General features: G+C 30.1%; 1 protein-coding gene across 1 annotated transcript; it reads right to left on the bottom strand.

Moving 5' to 3' along the window:
• Positions 1 to 14,717: 14,717 nt before the first annotated feature.
• Positions 14,718 to 16,848, bottom strand: LOC115997643 (mitochondrial outer membrane protein porin of 36 kDa-like). The gene is made up of 5 exons (XM_031237236.1): positions 16,782 to 16,848; positions 16,600 to 16,683; positions 16,431 to 16,495; positions 16,147 to 16,355; positions 14,718 to 15,078 (listed from the first exon to the last, which is right to left on the bottom strand). Exons 1-5 carry the CDS (start codon positions 16,828 to 16,830, stop codon positions 14,772 to 14,774), a joined length of 714 nt encoding a protein of 237 aa, XP_031093096.1. The 5' UTR covers positions 16,831 to 16,848; the 3' UTR covers positions 14,718 to 14,771.
• Positions 16,849 to 24,059: the final 7,211 nt, after the last annotated feature.

Genomic DNA, 24,059 nt, shown 5'->3' with positions numbered 1-24,059 from the left:
CGTGTACGGCAGGCGAACAGGGAGGATGTTAGTTCGCAGAGGGGGCTAAGTAGAAGACGAATGGATGCGAAGGAAGAGGACTATTCCGACCCCGGCGCCAACCCTCGCCATGATCCAAAGCCTCCCAGCTGAAACAATGATTAATATCAGAGTTGATCCATCTGTCATCCGTTGTAAGATACGGATAGATTTAGATCAAAGCTGAATCCTATGGCTTCCGGCTTACCCCTTAGATTATATCCGTTTCACGTGCTTAATTGGATAAATTATCTTCTAGTTTTTTTAAAAAATAAAAATAAAAATTATTTGTGCTATTAAAAAGCATACTATATACTATGTAGTATGTAATATAGTCATACAAAGTGATTGCATAGTTATGTACCTCCCCCATCTATACTATCTATATTCTTGTTCTTTTTTGTATATTATTATAATTATTTTAGAGATTCGATATCAATGTTGAGTTTTAATTAATTTGAAATTAAGGTATTGGTAAACACTAGCTATTGACCCGTGCGATGCACATACTGATAATATATCAAGTAAAATGCTTTATTGGTAAAAACCAAAATAAGAGAAAATAATATTATTAATTAAATAAATTATAAAGTATTAAAAACCTCTTTGTAAACTACATTAGTAAGTAGAATTTCAATTTTCTTTTGATTCATGACATACTAAAATTTTTAGTATGTCTGGTTGACATATTATTGATGCCTTCACTTGTACATGCACAAAAACTGGTTTATTTAGTATCAAACAAACATTGAAAAGTGTCTACCTTGACTCTTGTTGATAGTCATTACATATGACAGCATTAGTGGTGGAAATTGTCTGTTGAATTTGAAAAGTAATCTTGGGTCTTATGGGGTGATAGTCATTATAACAATTAATACCTTAGTCCCAGCATTAGGACTTGTCAATATGCTTCCTTCCACAACATAGTTAGCTAATTTGGTTACAACCAACCTAGTTCCATTACATAATCCAAGACTATGATTACTGTTTTTCATTAACATTACAGGTGACCCAACTTTTAATGTCAAAGAATTATTTGTAAGGTCGGATGCTCTATGGTATTTAGGAATTCTAGTGTATGCACATTCACAAGAACTAAACTTGAACCATTTGCTTTACGCGTTGTGTCAGAACTAAGATATGTCTTTCCTTTCTCTTCAGTTAAGTTTGACATATATATATATATATTGGTTGACTTCATTCACCACCTCTAATGTTGGTGCTAGAATTGCACTGCTCTTAAAACAACTTCCTTCAATGTTGGCACCAATAAAGTTGAGGAACGTACTTCGAACAATAGTGAAAATAGGATCACCAGTTGACTTCAACAACAATTTTGGTGGGATATCAAAATCAGCATAACTATCATTATCTACTCCAATAGTATCATCACCTATTGAAGTTAGCCAATTAGCAAATTCTTCCAATTTCTCTTGAGGCACACCAGGTTCTATTGAATTTAATCTCAAATTCTTGGTTAGGCACATGATTGTACAATGTCTCCAAAGATATGAAGAATTAATGGTTGCAGAGACAAGGTCCTGTCTTGATCCTTTTGGCACAATGGGTAAAATTTGCATATAGTCCCCACCTAAAACAACTGTTTTCCCGCCAAAAATCTTACTATCACTATCCTCATTGACAAACCTTAATAGTAGAAATGGTGATGTGCCATAATTAACATCAACCACACGAATTTTGATTTTATATCTTAGCATACTTGTATGCCACTTACTCCCACATTTATTGCACCCATACATTCATGCCTTTAATATCAACTTCTTATTACATCCTAGTGATTTGCAAGACTCATAATACCAATCATTAACACCATACTCTATACCAATAATATGACATGGTAGCCAGTAGTCACCATACTGAAAAAAAAAACAGAAAAATATTTTCAAATGAAACATAATGGGATTTAGAAAAATAAAAAATAAAAATTGTGAAGTGTTAAGAAGTATACCTCTCATTTCTCAAATATTTTAGATAGTGTAGTGATCTACATTTTTCCACTGCTTAAGTCCCCTCCACTGGAATTACCATAACTAAATGTTGAATTTGATGTAATGCTCTTCAAAGGTGTTTGTTGCATACGTAGGCTAAAAGAAAACACACATTTCATTACTGTTTCTTAATATCACATTACATGTTATATAACTATAGTTATTGATAATACAATCATACCTTTCTCTAAATTCCACAAACTCAATATTATTTTGGTTGAAAAGAAGTTTGGTAGCATCATAAGAATTGGAAATTTTGACTTGAGTATCTACATAAATAGTATGGTAATAACAATGTCTCATCTTAAAAATTTTTGATTGCAGGAAAGTGTGACTAAACTGAGATAGAGGTACACTCTAATTTACCACTGCGGTTGTTACTCAAGTAAGATTAACAATGTATTGACAACATAACAATTTTTTTGGTTTACTTAGTATGACTGACTTCAATAAACAAATGTATATTTGCCTTGCAGATCATGAACAAAAACAACAAGAATGTTTCCACATTTGCACAAAAGGAAGTTGAGTGGAAAATAAAAGTTAGGTAAGACTTTGTTGCAAAGCACCATGTGCTTAGATGGTAGAGTAGTGGCTCTCCCATATGAGATGTTATGAGTTTGAGCCTTAGTGGAACTGTGGAAGCAATATTGACCCTTTGTGCTAAAAAAAAAAAAAGAATGTAAGACTTTGTTTGAGCATTCTTATAAATATCTATTTACATGCTTTACTTTATATTTTTATTTAAAAGAACTACAATAATTGGTTGTTTGGTTCGCGGAATAGGTCTGGAATGACATAATATTCCCAATAATAGGCCTATTTCTTTGTTTGGTAAAGATTTCTATTCCCAGGAACAATGTTCCTAGGAATGACCTATTCCCCTAGAGATTCTTGTCTCCCCCTAGGTATTAACTTAATCCTGAGTTCTCAGGAATAGGTTTTTTATTATATTTTCTTTTTTACCTTTTTTTAAAATTTAAATTAAGTTCTCAAGAATAAGTTCTTTTATTATATTTTCTTGTTTACCTTTTTTTAAACTTAAATTTTTAGTCTTTATCTTTCTCTCTTTCTCTATGTGACTCAGTCCTTGCATGGGTAATGTATAGAAGAATATATTTTGGGTCTGAAGAAGCCATTGATGGATGACATGATCTCTGGTGCCCTCTAGTAAAAATTGAAATAAAAATTATGAAAGTACTCCTTAGTATTTACTGATTTTACTGTAATATTGGAACAAAATTTAACTCCTACGGAGACACTCGAATCAGACGCAGTGGCAATCTATTAATTCAATTCGGAAGAGACCCCCTGCCAACGGACACACGAGAGCGAGATTGCGCTCAGGTGCGCCTACAGTCTTATAGATGATGGTTCCTTTGCACGAGGGACAGGCAGAACTAGAAGTACCCCCTACAAGGGCGAAGTAACCAGGTTTTGGATAAATCCTGCCTGCCCGTTTTGAAGAAAGCTTCTTCTATGTAACAAAGTCGCTTGTGGCCACCAGTCTTGACCACAAATCTAGCCCGAACTGAGGACCTTGGAGCCCGAGCGGGATGGTCCCGTCTTCGTTATTGACTTCATGAAAAAAAGTGTACACCGTCGCGTCGTGAACATTTCCCGTACACAACATAAGACCGCCCGATCTACTACTCCGGAATATCATTGAGAAATAGGAATCTTTGTTATCAAAGGATTTCCTGCGATTAGTTCTAGTATGGAATGAGTCAATCATCCGCTTTGGTATCTTATTGAACAAAAATGGTGATATTGTTCCTCCATTGATCAAGAATTTCGAAGTACCATCATCAGCCAGTAAGAAGGGGTTCAATTTTTTCAAATGAACAATTTCAAAACCTATCGATTCTAACAACTGATTGCAGAGTTTATCATTCGGACCTTTCAATTCATAGATGTTGATTTCGGACCTATGAATGGGGGTATTCCCAAAACTTACACAGGAAAAAGGAAAAGAAAGTGAATTAGACAAAAAGAAAAGCAACTTGGCCAAAAAACGAAGTGACTTGCCCAAAAAACGAGGTGACTGGGGAAAAGGAAAAAGAAACGAAGTGACCTGGACCACTTGGGCAAAAAGAAAGTAAGCAACTTATACACATCTTTTTCGAATTTCTTGCAAACCTCAGAATAATTCATCAAAAATTGATTAATACGAATACGTGTATAAATACGAATTAATCTATTCAATTAATTAATTACGAAAAATAAATATATAATTACACATTATTATTGAGATTATTGAGAATTGACAAATGCAGATTCATATAACAAACTAGTACACACAGTTAATTTCAATTTTTAACACAAATGTGATTGTAATTCATAAATTAAATTACGTAAAATAAAATAAATTCAAAATATGGTTTCATAGACTGTGAATTAATTGTTAAGCATACTCCTACAACTTTTTGGTCACATGGTGTGATATGCTCTATTTCTACACAGACAGACTGAATTCTTCCATGTCTCATAGGCATTCTGTTTCTTAATATTATTAACTTTTATGCTTTGGGTCACACTTGTGTGAGACCGTCTCACGGATCCTTATTCCTGAGACAGGTCGAGTCGGGTCGAAACATCATACAAATGTCATACTTATATGTACAAATGTCATACTTATATGCTCAAATATAATACTAATCATGAATATAATTTTTGTTACTTATAAAAGAAAAAGTATTACATTTTTCATAATAAATAATGTTGACAAGTGCCACTTACTTATAAGGGAAAATATAATACTTTTGGAGAAAAATGTAATACTTTTAAATCGAAATGTAAAAGTATTGTATTTTTCCTTAAAAGTATTACATTTACCCTTATAAGTAACAAAAATTTTATTCATGATTAATATTACATTTGAGCATATAAGTATGACATTTGTACCTATAAGTATCACATTTTCATCTTGACCCGACCTGTCTCACGGTGAGACGGTCTCACACAAGTTTTTGCATTATGCTTTTAGTTTCATAGCCTAAGAATTGTTTTACATATTATATATCATAAATTATATATCACCAATCACCAATTAATATTATTATTAATAATGGATAATGGCATAACATTATTAATAAATATGGATAATTAATAAAATTAATAAAATAATAAATAAATAAATAATATTCATTATGTTATTACTAAAATGCCCTTCAGTTTGGGCGGGAAAATTTTGACAATCACTTCTATATATATATATATATATATTTGAACTAGTATTCTTGCCCGTGCGTTGCACGGAATGGATTTGTTATAATATTTTAAAAATATTTAGATCGATAAACAATTATATAAATTATAACATCAAATATTATATAGCGCAATTGATGAAACTGGTTGGATCAGTTATGTTTTCTGATGTTTTCTTGCTTGAATTAGAGCAAATAATTGTCCAATTGCCCGTGCGATGCACGGATAAATTTTTTTTATTATATATTTAGATAATAAAAATAAAGATAAAATTATAAAAAAACTCTAATATTGAACATGTACATTTATTTGATTGCAAGATTAGTGCAAAAGTATTACTCAATTAATTGAATAATATATGACTTTTTTGTGTGCAATTATCTTAAAAATATTGATATGTAATATCACTTAAGGAATTATATTATTACTAAAATAAATATGGAAAAAATGAGAAATAATTTAATTATAATTATTATAAAAATAAATTTCAACGACCAATGTTTAGCTTAATTATCATAATAATTATTAGACAAATATTATTAGTCATTTACACTAATATATGTGCAATTATACTTTTATACCTTAAGTATATTCATTTTTCACCATATCACATTTAGTTTTTTCTTCCTCCTCCATATTTGGATGAATTAATTGTAATTATTATAAAAAATCTATCAATCCATATTTAATTAATTTTTTAAAGTAAATAATTTAAAGGAAAGTGTAATTAATTTTTTAGAAGTTTTAAAATAATTAATAAATTATTTTTTCTTATAAAATTACGCAGAATTTTCAAGGAATTTTTTGTTTAATACACAGAATTTGTTTCTATTATTCTTAACAATTATTATGGTTTAATTATTCTAAGAATTTGGTAAATAAAATTTTGTTACCAATTAAACTTTATTAATTTTTTTACCAATTAATTAATAATATTAGTTTGTGAGGAAAAGTTGAAAGAGAGGATTTTACATTTATTTATTGGATTGATATGTGAATATAGAAACAATATTAGCGATTAATAGATATTTGTTAATTTCAATTTTATATTTTCTTACCAAATAAGCTTTATTAATTATTTGACCAATATAATATTTAATTAATTGATCACAAAAGTTTGGCGGGAAAAATGAAATAGGATGATTTTACTTTTATATATATAAAAAATATAGATATAGATATAGATTAGGATCTTTTAATATTTTCAATCAATTAGTAATATCCGTTTTTCTTTTCCATTTTATCTTTATTATTGTTTGGACAAAAATTTCACAGAAGATGATTTTATTTTTATTAATAGTAGTATAGATATAGAAGTATATATAATTATTCGAATTTTTATTATTGGTGTAAAAAAAATTAATTGATTATTTTTTTTTATAAAATTACACAGAATTTTTAAGGAATTTTCTTATTTAATACGCAGAATTTGTTTACATTATTCTCACAATTATTATGGTTTAATTATTCTAAGAATTTGGTAAATAAAATTTTGTTACCAATTAAACTTTATTAATTTTTTACCAATTAATTAATAATATTAGTTTGGGCGGAAGTTGAAGGAGATGATTTTACTTTTATTAATAATATTGAAATGTGAATATAGAAACAATATTACCAATTAATAGATATTAGTTAATTTTAATTTTACATTTTCTTACCAAATAAGTTTTATTAATTTTTTTTTTTGAAAACAAAGTTTTATTAATTATTTGACCAATATAATATTTAATTAATTGACTACAAAAGTTTGGGCGGGAAAATGAAATAGGAGGATTTTTACTTTTATATATAGTATAGATAAGATTTGTTGTGTATCAGTGTTGAAATTGATTACTTCAAAATTATATTAGGAAAAGTCTAAACAAAAAATAGAAGAAAGAGCATGGCTAATTGATATTATTTTAAGTAACAAAAATATACTATAATCAAATGAAGTGAATCACTATGTTTAATTATCATAGTAAGATTAAAATGTTAAATACATGTTGGTAATATTGACGTAATATGTGAATGTTTAATTTTCTTTAATTATAGACGTAATATGTGTATGTTTATTTTTCTTTAATTACTCACCGTAATATGTTTATGTTTAATTTTCTATATGGGAAAGAAAATTTATTATTAATTCCAATAAAATGAGGTTGTTTTATTATGATTACTATATGGTAATTAAGGAATATATATTATTCTTAATTAATATTCTGCTAACTATTATGTCCGTTTAATTATGAACGTAATATGTGTATATTTAATTTCCTTTAATTATGTCCATAATATTTGTATGTTTAATTTCCTTTAATTATGTCCTTAAAATGTGTATGATAAATTTCCTTAATTGATTAGATAAAATTCATATTACGTCAAATATAAAAAATAGATTAATAAAAGTATAATGTGTGAATTAATTTCTTAATTATCATAATTATTAAGATTTTATTAAAAAATAACCATTGACATAATTTTATATGGGTAATAATTTTCATAATTATATGGACGTAATTCACAAGCATAATAATATGTGAATTTGAATAATTATCATAATTTTTTTCATCTCCTTAATTACGGAAAGTATTAATTCTTTAATTGCCATAATTTTTAAGAATTTATTTAAAAGTAGTCAAAGAAAGTGTACGGATAATTGATATTTTTAATTACCATAATAAATTTAGATGTTAAATACGATTGTTAATTACCACGGATTATTTAAATGGTAAATACTATATGGTTATTACCTATGTAGATTACCATAATAAACAGATTAACATATGGATCAGTATTATAGAAAAGAGAAAGCTTTATAGGAAAGATATATTAGGATTAATTAAAATATGATAGAAAAATTATATTAGAGGAATTATATTAGGAAATTGATTAGCTAGTATCAATTATGCTAATTTTTTCTAATTTTATATTTGTAATTAATGTTATAAACGAATTTAATAGGAAAATTTAATTAGGATATTTTATTAAAGAGTTTTGGATTATTAATATTATTATATTATTAATTATTAATATTACGAAAATTATTTTAGGAAATTATATATATGGACCAAAATTGCCATTTTGCTAATAGTCATGGGACCAAAATTGGTATTTGCTCTATATATATATATATATATGATCGCGTTCAGGTGCGTACTGGCCGCCCAAGAAAGAACTGCGGATGAATCACAGCGCGCCGTGTCCGGAATGTAGTTGCACATAACGTTATAACTAGGTGCACCTAGGTGCATAAATGTTAACAAGGTAAATTACGTGCACCTGTAAGTGAAAATAGATGCACACGTGCAAGTAAAATGTATTACAAGTGCAAGTAAATTGTACAATGAGCATCAATACTAAGTGCACCTAATGTTATAACTAGGTGGTGCATGAATGTTAACAAAGTAAATTACTTGCACTTTAAGTAAAATGTATTGCAGATGCAAATAAAATATATTACAGGTGCAAGTGAATTGTACACTGAGTATCAATACTAAGTGCACCTAATGTTATAACTAGGTGCACCTAATGTTATAATTAGGTGCACCTAGGTTGCACCAGATACATGAATATTAATAAGGTAAATTACTTGCATTTGAAAGTGAAAATATTTGCGGAAATAGGTACATGAATATTAACAAGGTAAATTACTCGCATCATTTAGTTTTAGTTAGGTAAATAGGTGCGAAAATATGTACACTTTTTGAAACTAGGTGCACTTGTAAGTGAAACTAGGTGCACCAAAGTTCCAATTATTTACGAAAATGCCACCGCGTCATTTTTTTAAAACTGCATCTGATTCTTTGATCTGGACACGTGGATGGCTGTGATTTGTCCGCAGTTCTTTCATGAGCGAGAGTACGCATGAGAGTGCAACCCTATATATATATATATATATATATATATATATATATATAGGGTCATTTCCATTTTTGGTCCTACTGTTATTGGGGCATTGCCAATTTTAGTCCACTTCATTCATTTTTGCCATAATACGGCCAGTCTTATTTAGTCCTTGCCACTTTTAGTCCACCGTTAAAATTTTCGTCAAATGGCCGTCCAAAACAGGGGTATTTTTTGTCTTTTCATGCTTTGGTCATCTCCTTGACCCTTTGCAGTGGTTTCCTTACACATTTTCATCCAATGAAAAGGTCCGGCGAAAGCCATGTGAGCCACACATACAAAACCATGACTTTCGCCGGACCTCTTCATTGGATGAAAATGTGTAAGGAAANATCACATTTTCATCTTGACCCGACCTGTCTCACGGTGAGACGGTCTCACACAAGTTTTTGCATTATGCTTTTAGTTTCATAGCCTAAGAATTGTTTTACATATTATATATCATAAATTATATATCACCAATCACCAATTAATATTATTATTAATAATGGATAATGGCATAACATTATTAATAAATATGGATAATTAATAAAATTAATAAAATAATAAATAAATAAATAATATTCATTATGTTATTACTAAAATGCCCTTCAGTTTGGGCGGGAAAATTTTGACAATCACTTCTATATATATATATATATATATTTGAACTAGTATTCTTGCCCGTGCGTTGCACGGAATGGATTTGTTATAATATTTTAAAAATATTTAGATCGATAAACAATTATATAAATTATAACATCAAATATTATATAGCGCAATTGATGAAACTGGTTGGATCAGTTATGTTTTCTGATGTTTTCTTGCTTGAATTAGAGCAAATAATTGTCCAATTGCCCGTGCGATGCACGGATAAATTTTTTTTATTATATATTTAGATAATAAAAATAAAGATAAAATTATAAAAAAACTCTAATATTGAACATGTACATTTATTTGATTGCAAGATTAGTGCAAAAGTATTACTCAATTAATTGAATAATATATGACTTTTTTGTGTGCAATTATCTTAAAAATATTGATATGTAATATCACTTAAGGAATTATATTATTACTAAAATAAATATGGAAAAAATGAGAAATAATTTAATTATAATTATTATAAAAATAAATTTCAACGACCAATGTTTAGCTTAATTATCATAATAATTATTAGACAAATATTATTAGTCATTTACACTAATATATGTGCAATTATACTTTTATACCTTAAGTATATTCATTTTTCACCATATCACATTTAGTTTTTTCTTCCTCCTCCATATTTGGATGAATTAATTGTAATTATTATAAAAAATCTATCAATCCATATTTAATTAATTTTTTAAAGTAAATAATTTAAAGGAAAGTGTAATTAATTTTTTAGAAGTTTTAAAATAATTAATAAATTATTTTTTCTTATAAAATTACGCAGAATTTTCAAGGAATTTTTTGTTTAATACACAGAATTTGTTTCTATTATTCTTAACAATTATTATGGTTTAATTATTCTAAGAATTTGGTAAATAAAATTTTGTTACCAATTAAACTTTATTAATTTTTTTACCAATTAATTAATAATATTAGTTTGTGAGGAAAAGTTGAAAGAGAGGATTTTACATTTATTTATTGGATTGATATGTGAATATAGAAACAATATTAGCGATTAATAGATATTTGTTAATTTCAATTTTATATTTTCTTACCAAATAAGCTTTATTAATTATTTGACCAATATAATATTTAATTAATTGATCACAAAAGTTTGGCGGGAAAAATGAAATAGGATGATTTTACTTTTATATATATAAAAAATATAGATATAGATATAGATTAGGATCTTTTAATATTTTCAATCAATTAGTAATATCCGTTTTTCTTTTCCATTTTATCTTTATTATTGTTTGGACAAAAATTTCACAGAAGATGATTTTATTTTTATTAATAGTAGTATAGATATAGAAGTATATATAATTATTCGAATTTTTATTATTGGTGTAAAAAAAATTAATTGATTATTTTTTTTTATAAAATTACACAGAATTTTTAAGGAATTTTCTTATTTAATACGCAGAATTTGTTTACATTATTCTCACAATTATTATGGTTTAATTATTCTAAGAATTTGGTAAATAAAATTTTGTTACCAATTAAACTTTATTAATTTTTTACCAATTAATTAATAATATTAGTTTGGGCGGAAGTTGAAGGAGATGATTTTACTTTTATTAATAATATTGAAATGTGAATATAGAAACAATATTACCAATTAATAGATATTAGTTAATTTTAATTTTACATTTTCTTACCAAATAAGTTTTATTAATTTTTTTTTTTGAAAACAAAGTTTTATTAATTATTTGACCAATATAATATTTAATTAATTGACTACAAAAGTTTGGGCGGGAAAATGAAATAGGAGGATTTTTACTTTTATATATAGTATAGATAAGATTTGTTGTGTATCAGTGTTGAAATTGATTACTTCAAAATTATATTAGGAAAAGTCTAAACAAAAAATAGAAGAAAGAGCATGGCTAATTGATATTATTTTAAGTAACAAAAATATACTATAATCAAATGAAGTGAATCACTATGTTTAATTATCATAGTAAGATTAAAATGTTAAATACATGTTGGTAATATTGACGTAATATGTGAATGTTTAATTTTCTTTAATTATAGACGTAATATGTGTATGTTTATTTTTCTTTAATTACTCACCGTAATATGTTTATGTTTAATTTTCTATATGGGAAAGAAAATTTATTATTAATTCCAATAAAATGAGGTTGTTTTATTATGATTACTATATGGTAATTAAGGAATATATATTATTCTTAATTAATATTCTGCTAACTATTATGTCCGTTTAATTATGAACGTAATATGTGTATATTTAATTTCCTTTAATTATGTCCATAATATTTGTATGTTTAATTTCCTTTAATTATGTCCTTAAAATGTGTATGATAAATTTCCTTAATTGATTAGATAAAATTCATATTACGTCAAATATAAAAAATAGATTAATAAAAGTATAATGTGTGAATTAATTTCTTAATTATCATAATTATTAAGATTTTATTAAAAAATAACCATTGACATAATTTTATATGGGTAATAATTTTCATAATTATATGGACGTAATTCACAAGCATAATAATATGTGAATTTGAATAATTATCATAATTTTTTTCATCTCCTTAATTACGGAAAGTATTAATTCTTTAATTGCCATAATTTTTAAGAATTTATTTAAAAGTAGTCAAAGAAAGTGTACGGATAATTGATATTTTTAATTACCATAATAAATTTAGATGTTAAATACGATTGTTAATTACCACGGATTATTTAAATGGTAAATACTATATGGTTATTACCTATGTAGATTACCATAATAAACAGATTAACATATGGATCAGTATTATAGAAAAGAGAAAGCTTTATAGGAAAGATATATTAGGATTAATTAAAATATGATAGAAAAATTATATTAGAGGAATTATATTAGGAAATTGATTAGCTAGTATCAATTATGCTAATTTTTTCTAATTTTATATTTGTAATTAATGTTATAAACGAATTTAATAGGAAAATTTAATTAGGATATTTTATTAAAGAGTTTTGGATTATTAATATTATTATATTATTAATTATTAATATTACGAAAATTATTTTAGGAAATTATATATATGGACCAAAATTGCCATTTTGCTAATAGTCATGGGACCAAAATTGGTATTTGCTCTATATATATATATATATATGATCGCGTTCAGGTGCGTACTGGCCGCCCAAGAAAGAACTGCGGATGAATCACAGCGCGCCGTGTCCGGAATGTAGTTGCACATAACGTTATAACTAGGTGCACCTAGGTGCATAAATGTTAACAAGGTAAATTACGTGCACCTGTAAGTGAAAATAGATGCACACGTGCAAGTAAAATGTATTACAAGTGCAAGTAAATTGTACAATGAGCATCAATACTAAGTGCACCTAATGTTATAACTAGGTGGTGCATGAATGTTAACAAAGTAAATTACTTGCACTTTAAGTAAAATGTATTGCAGATGCAAATAAAATATATTACAGGTGCAAGTGAATTGTACACTGAGTATCAATACTAAGTGCACCTAATGTTATAACTAGGTGCACCTAATGTTATAATTAGGTGCACCTAGGTTGCACCAGATACATGAATATTAATAAGGTAAATTACTTGCATTTGAAAGTGAAAATATTTGCGGAAATAGGTACATGAATATTAACAAGGTAAATTACTCGCATCATTTAGTTTTAGTTAGGTAAATAGGTGCGAAAATATGTACACTTTTTGAAACTAGGTGCACTTGTAAGTGAAACTAGGTGCACCAAAGTTCCAATTATTTACGAAAATGCCACCGCGTCATTTTTTTAAAACTGCATCTGATTCTTTGATCTGGACACGTGGATGGCTGTGATTTGTCCGCAGTTCTTTCATGAGCGAGAGTACGCATGAGAGTGCAACCCTATATATATATATATATATATATATATATATATATATAGGGTCATTTCCATTTTTGGTCCTACTGTTATTGGGGCATTGCCAATTTTAGTCCACTTCATTCATTTTTGCCATAATACGGCCAGTCTTATTTAGTCCTTGCCACTTTTAGTCCACCGTTAAAATTTTCGTCAAATGGCCGTCCAAAACAGGGGTATTTTTTGTCTTTTCATGCTTTGGTCATCTCCTTGACCCTTTGCAGTGGTTTCCTTACACATTTTCATCCAATGAAAAGGTCCGGCGAAAGCCATGTGAGCCACACATACAAAACCATGACTTTCGCCGGACCTCTTCATTGGATGAAAATGTGTAAGGAAAACCACTATAAAGGGTAAACGAGATTATCAAAGCATGAAAAGGCCAAAATACCCCTGTTTTGGACGGTTATTTGACAAAAATTTTAACGGTGGACTAAAAGTGGCAATGACTAAATAAGACTGGCCGCAATGTGGCAGAAATTAATGAAGTGGACTAAAATTGGTAATGCTCCAATAATAGTAGGACCAAAAATGGAAATGGCTCTATATATATATATATATATATATATATATATATATATATATATGGATAATTAATAAAATCAATGGTTTTACTAAAATGCCTATGACTTTGGGTGGGAAAATTTGGGAGGAGGATATTGCTTTTATATATATATATATATATATATATATATATATATATATATATATATATATTAGATTTGGCATCTAAATCATCAAACATAAATTACTTTTAATTTAAATGCTACTTGCAATAATAGGTCAGAAGATGTGATTAATTGCACAATTTTCTAAGTTTAAGTGTCTAATTGAATATTTTCTAGTTTGGAAGGCTTAATTGCACTCTAATGAATATTTCAAATACTTATTTGACCCTTAATCCCCAACTAAAAATATGCTCAAAGGATATTAAAAAAAAAAAAAAAAAGTTCTGTAAATTTTTAATTATCCCATGAGACAGGATATTCTTCATCCACATTCTTAGTACTTGAACTGAGGCATTAGTTATATAAAAATCCCAAGAAACCATCAACCATGACAGATAAACATGAACTCCTTGCCTGGATATGATGAAATCTTCTTATTATGTTACCAAACAAAAGGAGCAAAAATTTATTGTGATCAATGTCTGAGAGTTAAAGACATTCCCAGTTTAGGTGAGTTGTTGATATGCTTAAGATTGGTCTCTCCTGCAATGGTTAGGCACAGCGCCGAGAAAAGCTGGTACTGGATCATGGCTGCAACGCCGCCATCTGTAGCCACTCGAGCTTTCATGAGTTGAGAGGGGAGCAAGGAATGCTGCACACCAAACGTCAGAGTTGTCTGGTTGCTGAAGAATCTATGGACCACCTCTGCTGCAACAACTGTGTTTGTGTCTGGATTCACTGTCCGGTCGCAGGAAGCCTTCAATGTATCAAACTTGTCCTTCCTGGAGTGTTTATGTATGCATTATGTTAGTATAAAATCTATAACTAATAGTGAATGAGCAACTTTATTTCCTTATATACCGCCATCACATTTAACTTTATTTTCTTATCGACTATCATCACATTTTTGAGAATCAGGGTGTTCGCCTTGACCCTTTACGGGCCTGTGCTCAACAATTCCCCTAGTCACATAGTGCTGGACTTGGCCCTTTACCGCAGCCTAAGAATCTCTCTGGTCACATAGTGCTGGACTCATGGTTGAAAAAATCGTTAGGCGGGGATTAATAGGGGCCTAGGCATCGGTGTATTTGTTTATTTTACTTTTTACTTTTTATTTTTTAAAGTTTGTTTAAGTATTTTTAATTTTTTAAAGACTAATAATTATAAATTATATAATACTTTAATAGTTAATACTAAAATATTAAATATTAACCTAAAAAATATCAAGAGATTGTACAATTTAGGGTTATTTCGTTCAAAATGATTTTGTTTTGCGTGAAATAACCCATTAAAAAAAATAATAGTTAGCCGACTAGTTAGCCTAGTCGGTGCCTAGGAGGTCTAGGCGGCGCCTAGGAGGCCTAGGTGGTCGGCGGTCGCCTAGTTCGCCAGCCGCCTAGACCACCATTTAAGGTGATACGCTAGGCGGTCGATTTACGCCTAGCGCCTAGGCATGGATTAACCGGCGCCTAGGCGGGATTTTTGTGCTTGACTTGGCCCTTATCGGCATTCGCCTAACAATTCCCCTTGCCACGTGGTGTTGGACTTGGTCGTTGACCTCTGCCCAACAATCCCCTTAACCAAATGGTGCTGGACTTGGCTTTTACCAGCTTCAGCCTAACAATCTCCTTAACCACATGGTGATTTAGCCTTTTATCGACCTCTGCCCAACAATCCTTTAGCCAAATTGTGCTGAACTTGGCCCTGACCTCCACCCAATAATCCCTTTAGCTATATGGTGCTGGACTTTACCCTTTACCGGCCTCCGACCAACCACCAGCAGATTGACAGTGTGGCTGAAATATGAATCAGAATTCAGTAAAAGAAGAAAGGAACATTTACAGGCTTACAGGGCTAATGAAGCACTGAGAAGAGCAGTGTTGAAGCTCAAACTGGCATCATATTTCGCCAGCTTCGCAGCTGCTGTATCGAAAGAGAGATCAGTACCGACGCAGAAGTTGCCATTTCCCAAAGAACCAGAGAAGTTCAGCGATGGGCTCCTCGCCAAACTGATCCCCGTCGTCACTCCAAAATAATTCTGCAGGTATTGCACTTCCACCTGTATGTTGGTATATCTATATATGATTAGCTTCAGTCCTGCACTGCAATCTATGAATAAATTCGAAACTCTCACCCTGTTGGATCTTTGATAAGGTAGCCCATATCTGAAGATTGTACTAAGTCCATGCAAAATCTTAACTGCAGAGAAACAAAACAAGAAGACTTTCAAAATCATCAATTTCAAATGTGTGTTTTCTGGAAACTCACAAAGCTTAGTTGCATTTCAGTTTTAGAAAATATACCTTTACAGACAAGGCGGAAACTCCAATCAAGCCATCTGTAATTGTAGCAATCTGGCTGTTGTATGTAATCTTTGTATAGTACATCTAACATATATTCAACAATATGAAGTTACTTCTTCTTCAAAAACCAAAAAAATAAATAAATAAAAAAAAAAATTTTAATGATAAATTATTAAATTTACCTCTGGCTTTTTTGCCTATATCATGGTAGGTACCCGGATGCTTGCTCATATCTTTTTAATTTATAGCTTGGGTTTCACTTTAGCTCACTTGATTTTGTTTTTATAAAGATATATGAAAAGAAGTAGACAAAAAAAGAAGTTTCCTTTCTACATGAGGAAATTTCCTGCAAACTTCATTCAGTCCGGGCTAGCAGAATGAGAGGAAAGTCTGCATAAATGTCCATAAATAGCAACCCAGGACAAGAAGAGGAAGGGAAAGTTGTAGTGAAGAATTTTCTGCATCAGACCAGAGGGAGCTGAGGTTTCACAAATAGGAGCAAACAAGCAGAATGGTGAACTCTATACTACTTTTTAGTCCTCATTTTCTCTTTGAAAATATACACTCAATAGGAGTTGCTATCAGTAGGAGTCCAACCCGGCTTTCCTCCCTTAGAGGACGTTATCACCCGTGGAAGCTTATTTCCTCAATTATCTCCTACAAGGAAGGCTACGCTAGGGTCATTCATATATCCCATGTTCACAAAGCCATTCATGTAGTTCGATAGCGGGTTTTGTGGTTAATATTGGGGTTACTGATAGTTTCTTTGTTAAGTGGTAAAGAGAGGGGTTCTAGAGATTGATTGTGGAATTGGATTCGAAAACGGTGGTTAGGGTGATGAGTGAGAACTATGAGTTTAGTTACTTTATTACGGAGTATTATTATTATTACTGATTGCAAGTTTCTTGCTTTGGGTTTGAAAAGGTTATTTCCACACATGTATGTGTTGAGGAAAGGCAACAGATATGTTGATTTTTTTGCTAATCTTCTTGAGGTTAAGGATTAGGGTAGAACGGTCTTAGATGAATTATATGGAGTATATATGTAATTTTCATTTTAATACAATAGAAAGACCCAACAAATCTACCTATATTTTACATACTAGGGCAACGAGTATATTTCTTAACCTCATTTGGATACTAGTCATTATGCACGTGTTTCGTGAATAATAGTCATTATGCATGCGTTTCGTGAATAATAATAATGTCCAACGAGAGCAAATATAATGACAATAATGAAACTTTGGACAAGTGAATATTATAATAGATTATAGTAATATACATAAAATATATATTAATATAATAATTATAATAATACATACTAACATGGTTGAAAAAATCGCTAGGCGTTCCATGGGCGCTCGGGGAGTGCCTAGCGCCTAGGACGCCTAGGCGGGGATTAATCGGCACCTAGACGCCGGTGTATTTTTTTATTATTTTTTTAAAAGTTTATTTAAGTATTTTGAATTTTTTAAAGAATAATAATTATAAATTATATAATACTTTAATGGGTTGTTTGGTTCACGGAATAGGCCTGGAATGGCATAGCATTCCCAGTAATAGGCCTATTCCGTTGTTTGGTAAGCATTTGTATTCCCAGGAACAATGTTCCTAGGAATGACCTATTCCTTCCGGAGGGGGAATAGCTATTACCTAGCACCCCCCTGGTATTAACCTATTACTGATCTCTCAGGAATAGCTTATATATTTTATTTCCAATTTTACCCTTCTTTAACCTAAAAACTTTTATGTTTGTCTTTTCACCTCTTCTGCCATTTGCATCAGATTTGAATTCGATCTTCTGTCCATCTCCTGAACATCAGCAATGGAGCACAAGCGACCGGCTGGCACTGCCGCGTGGTCCGACGTGAGAGGCGGTCATACGGTGGCGGAAGGCGAGGTCATGATCTAGAAAGGCCTACAGGATCCAAAAATTAAGTTTCTGAGGGAGCAATTGGAGAAAGTCGGCTGTAAAATTACTGATAATTTCTTCAAATCAGTCCGCTGCGATACGCTGATGTCTAGCTTTTTCTGTCCAAAGAGCAACGATTCAAGTATGTGCAAACAATTTGAGATTTCAAGATGAAGTAACACAAGTGCTTATCCATGAGCTCATCCATGAACTCTGATGGGGTGGAGGAGGGCAGAGAAACTGACTGCTGAGAGAAGGGAGACGATGAAGAGAGTGATTGAATCTGTAGAGTGAGTGGATTTAGATCTAGGGTTTTATAATAATAATAATAATAATAATAATAATAATAATAATAATAATAATAATAATAATAATAATAATAATAATAATAATAATTAAATAATAATAAAAATAAAATAATAATAATAATAAAATAATAATAATAATAAATAATTAAATAATAATATTATTATAACAATAATAATAATAATAATATTATTATTATTATTATTATTATTATTGTTATTATTATTATTATATTTTGTAAAAGGGTATTTATGTCTTTTAAACCTATATTCCATTTCTATTCCTTAAATCAACCAAACACTGGAATAACATTCTTAAAGCTATTCCTCCTGTGAACCAAACAATGGAATACAAATCCTATTCTATTCCTTCTCTATTCCATTCCTCAAGAAATAACATTCCTATTCCCTTAAAATTCATTCCGTGAACCAAACATGCAGTAATAGTTAATACTAAAATATTAAATATTAACCTAAAAAATCTAGAATTTGTATAATTTAGGGTTATTTTGCTCAAAACGATGTTGTTTTGAGTGAAATAACTCATTAAAAATAAAAAGAACAATAGTTAATCAACCGACTAGGCGGCCTAGTCGGTGCCTAGGAGGTCTAGTCGGCACCCAGGAGGCCTAGGCGGTCAGCGTCTAAGCGGTGCTTAGGCATCCTAGGCGGTGCTTAGGCGGCCTAGTCGGAACTTAGGCGATCGCCTAGCCGGCCAACCGCCTAGACCACCATTTAAGGTGATATGCTAGGCGGTCGACCGGCGCTAGGCGGGGATTAATCGGCGCTTAAGCGGAATTTTTGCAACACTGCATACTAATAATAAATGAAGATTTGTGCCAAACTTCGGATGAAGACAAAATGGATTGCTGCTGGACCAGGAATATGATTGTGACGGACCTTCATTAGGTTCCTGGGGTTTCCCCCTCCCTTCTTAATAAAAAAATAATAATAAATGAAGATTAGTTCAATTTGAAGCATACATTTAAAACTAAACATCAGTCAATAAGAGAAAAGGCAACCATAGTTAATGTCTTCACACACACGAAGCTGCTCATTATTGCGCATTTTATAAATTCATATTTGTATTCTTTTTTCTAATTACGTTTCACCTAAAACTAATATGATGACGCCTTCACGAGCATGAAAAGAAAAAGGGTCACACTTGTGTGAGACCGTCTCACGGATCCTTATTCGTGAGACGGGTCGGGTCGGGTCAATACACCATGCAAATGTCATATTTATATGTGTAAATCTCACACTTATATGCTCAAATATAACACTAATCAAAAATACAATTTTTGTTACTTATAAGAGAAAAAATAATACATTTTTCATAATAAGTAATGTTGACAAATGCCTCTCACTTATAAGGGCAAATATAATACTTTTGAGGAAAAATGTAATACTTTTAAATTGAAATGTAAAAGTATTGTATTTTCCCTTAAAAGTATTACATTTACCCTAATAAGTAACAAAAATTTTATTCCTGATTAGTATTAAATTTGAGCATATAAGTATGACATTTGTGCATATAAGTGGTACATTTACATCTTGACCCGACCCGACCCGGCACACAAGTTTTTGCGAAAGAAAAATATTTTTACCTTAGCTTGCAAACCGAATTGCTCATCCTGAGGGTTTGTTGGGGTTCCTACTTGTCGATGCCAGCAGAGCCAGATTCAAAAGGATCAGATAGGGTCTACTACTCTACTTTATGTGGAGGTGGTTTCACCCAAAAAAAAAAAAAAAAACAATATTAACAAAACAAAAAAAGCAATGTATGTTATGACAACAAGTACAAAATCCATAAAAAAAAAAAAGTTGCTTGCAAGCATCACAAAAGCTATCGAATGAATCACCTTGCTATTGCAAAATTGAAAGAATAGGACTGTTGAAATAGTTGACTAAGTGAAGAACTAGGCGAGGGCAAAACAAGTCATGCTCATAGAAAGTAACTTGAAATTCAAGAAGAAATTGTTTTACGGTCACCAAGGCGACTAATATATTATTGTTCTTGAGGAAGCATTCTCACACCTAGCTAGTAGCCATATATATAGAGAAAGCATTTGAATATCTGGGGGGCATGAAACTCGCTGACTAGTTGAAGGATTTCATTATGGGTACTCTCAAAGAAAATTTTGATGAAATTCAATCCTCATACACTACCTATACCAAAAATTTGAAGATGTTTAGCTATTAGCCTCCCACATTTAGGGATGGCAACGGGGCGGGGCGAGGAGTATACTCCCGTTCCTCGTCCCCGCGACCCCGTCCCCATCCTCATTCCTGTCCCCGTTTCCGTTCCCGTTCCCAGCAAAAAATTGAAAATATTATCCATCTCCGTCCTCGCGAGGAATTAGGCGGAGACGAGGATTCCCCATTCTCCATTACTCTTAGTCAAAATGTAAAATTATTATAATCTTTAATAATAAAAAAAATTTAAAATCTTAATCCTAGTTTCAAAAATTAATTAAAAATTAAGTCTATATTATATATATATATATAGGTCGTATGAAGCATACAGTATTTAAAAACATAATAAGTATGAATGAAGGTTATACCCTTCATTTATGTCTGTTTTTTCCGTTAAGTTTTATTTGTACATTATGCTATAAAAGTTGTACTTTACAATATATTAGACAAACATACCCCTACCGTTATAACTTCCGTTATCTTTTCCACTACTGTTATCATGCACATGCATCCACTATATATGTTAGTTATTTCCTAAAATATAAATATAAAATTTATAAAAATATTACATTATTATTATTATTATTATTATTTACAATAATTTAAATATCTAAAATCTAAATAAATTTAAAATTTTAATATAAAATATTAATATTGGGCACCTATTTTTTGCGCATCGCGCATAAGAAAAACTAGTTACAATACTAACTCTAAAAGAAATTAAGGGGGGTGTATTCAATCATGACTTTCATAGAATTTTAAAGACTTTTATGAACTTTAAAAGTTTGGAGATATTCAATTCAAACTTTTAGAGAGTATTTAAAAGTCATGCGGTATTCGATCAAGATTTTTAAAGAGTTTTAAAAAGTCATGTTGTATTCTATTAAAACTTTTAAAGAATCTTTAAAAGTCATGTGGTATTCAAAAAGTTATGAATTTGTAAGGACTTTTTAGTTTTAGAACTTCTGTAGGCTTTTATATACTTTTCCTTCTCAAATATAAATAGTTGAAATCTAACCCCCAATCCCAAGATTTCAAAATTTTCTTTCTACCAACACTGATGGCCTGTTTGGTTGGATGCAATTTGGGGGGAATTGCAATTCATTGAATTGCAATTCAGTGAATTCCCAAACTACAGTGTTTGGTTGGAGGGAATTGCAATTCCGCAGAATTGCAATTCCCTCCAAATGATGAATTGTAATTCATGGGGTACCCCCCATGAATTGCAATTCTGTGGAGAGGATGGGCAATTTGTTGGTGTAAAGACAATTTTGCCCCTCCTCTCATACCCTTTTGTCTTTTTTTTTTTTTAATTTGAAAGAATTATTATTATTATTATTATTATTATTATTATTATTTTGAAAAAATTATTATTATTATTATTATTATTATTTTGAAAGAATTATTATTATTATTATTATTATTATTATTATTATTATTATTATTGTTTGAATGAATTATTATTATTATTTTTTTAAAAGAATTATTATTATTATTATTATTATTACTACTACTACTACTACTACTATTTCTCTCTCTCTCTATTTAAACTCTATTTTTTTCTCCTTATTTAAAATTTTAAACTTTATAAACCTTATACCTAAATTTAATAAATTATTTTTTCTTCATTATCCAATATTTTCTACATACCTAAACTCTATCAATTTTTTTCTCTCTCCTAAACTTTACAATCTTCCTCTAAAAATTCAAAATAATAGTTTTTTATTTCATTGTTGCTTGTATATTTTGATTTTTTTTCTATGAACTTTTTATCTCTAACTTCTAAACTTTTTCTCCTAAATACATGAACAAAGTAAATTTTTTAATCTATCACCGTCAATTTTTACTATATGTTTCATAATATTCATATGTTTATTCGTAATATATTTTTTCTTTTTAACATGCTATTACGAATACTAAACTATTGTTCGCATAGCAATTTGAGGCTACAAAGATAATCACCTTGTTGTTGTTAGCAGTCCAAATTTTTCCCATCCCCGTCCCCGTCAGGGCGGGGACCGGAGACGGGCACATTGCCATCCCTACCCACATTTCATCAATTTGATAAATAAGGTAACCATAGGTAACATAAACCCATTTTTTCAAAACATGCAATGATTTAGGCACATATTGTGACCAGGGATTTATCCAAAAATCTTTTTCAGTGGGGGCGAAATAAAAATAAAATGAAACACTTAGAGGTGGAGCCATAAGTATTGTTGATTAGGGAAAAAATACATTAAAATCCGATGAAAATTATTTAAAACAAAAACATAGTTCAAATAGAAATTACATTATAAATCACTCATCTCACTATTACTATTTAAAAGAAAAACCAATGTTACTTATTGATGGGGGGATTAGGGAGTTGGGCTTGGGCCACAAAATAACTATGCGAAGCCCAAGGCAGTACACGGGTAAACTTGGCCTGAGTCGGCCGAACCGGGTACAACCAGTGGTGGCTGAACCGGGTATGGCGGCCGAACCGGGTCCAACCTGTTGACGGCTAAACCGGGTATAGCAACCGTTTTTAGACCATGGTCCACGATATAACAACGGTAAGTATAGTGCCTAATTGTAAAAGTTGTACTTGTTGAATGTTTTTACAATTAGTAAGTGATTCAGATAAGTTCATACATGATCTATTAAGACTTTTTATTGGGCCTATCTCAAGGCCCAAGACTAAACTCATAGAGGCGATTTGGTATGACTTTCTAGTTAATTAAATTTTTCGAAAAATATTTTCAAAGAATATGTTTGATGAGAATATATTTACAGTGAAAATTAATTATTTTCTCTGTTTCATTTTATCTGTCATATTTACTATTTATGTGTCAAACCAACTCTTTCTTCTTTGTTTATTGGGAAAATGACACTTTTTTCTCCCTATGTTATGTGCATATAGCACTTTTTTCCCCTGTGTTATTAAAGTTGCAGTTTTCCCCCTGAAATGTTAAATTAACATTTTTGCCCTTAAAAATAACTATTTCATTTATTTTTCTTCTCCAACAAATTATTACTTATATGTATGGATGATCACGATTCGAT

Source organism: Ipomoea triloba, chromosome 11 (genome assembly GCF_003576645.1).
Source record: "Ipomoea triloba cultivar NCNSP0323 chromosome 11, ASM357664v1".
Lineage (NCBI taxonomy): Eukaryota > Viridiplantae > Streptophyta > Magnoliopsida > Solanales > Convolvulaceae > Ipomoea > Ipomoea triloba.
Note: the sequence above shows the minus strand (reverse complement) of the source record. Positions and strands in the feature narration are given on the sequence as shown.

Bases quoted from the DNA above. Each gene is read 5' to 3' on its own strand.
- LOC115997643 (XM_031237236.1), bottom strand. From the start codon at position 16,830: ATGAGCAAGCATCCGGGTACCTACCATGATATAGGCAAAAAAGCCAGA. The intron at 16,684-16,781 runs GTAAATTTAATA...AATATATGTTAG, and splicing joins TATAGGCAAAAAAGCCAGAG to ATGTACTATACAAAGATTAC. The intron at 16,496-16,599 runs GTATATTTTCTA...GTTTCTCTGCAG, and splicing joins TTTCCGCCTTGTCTGTAAAG to TTAAGATTTTGCATGGACTT.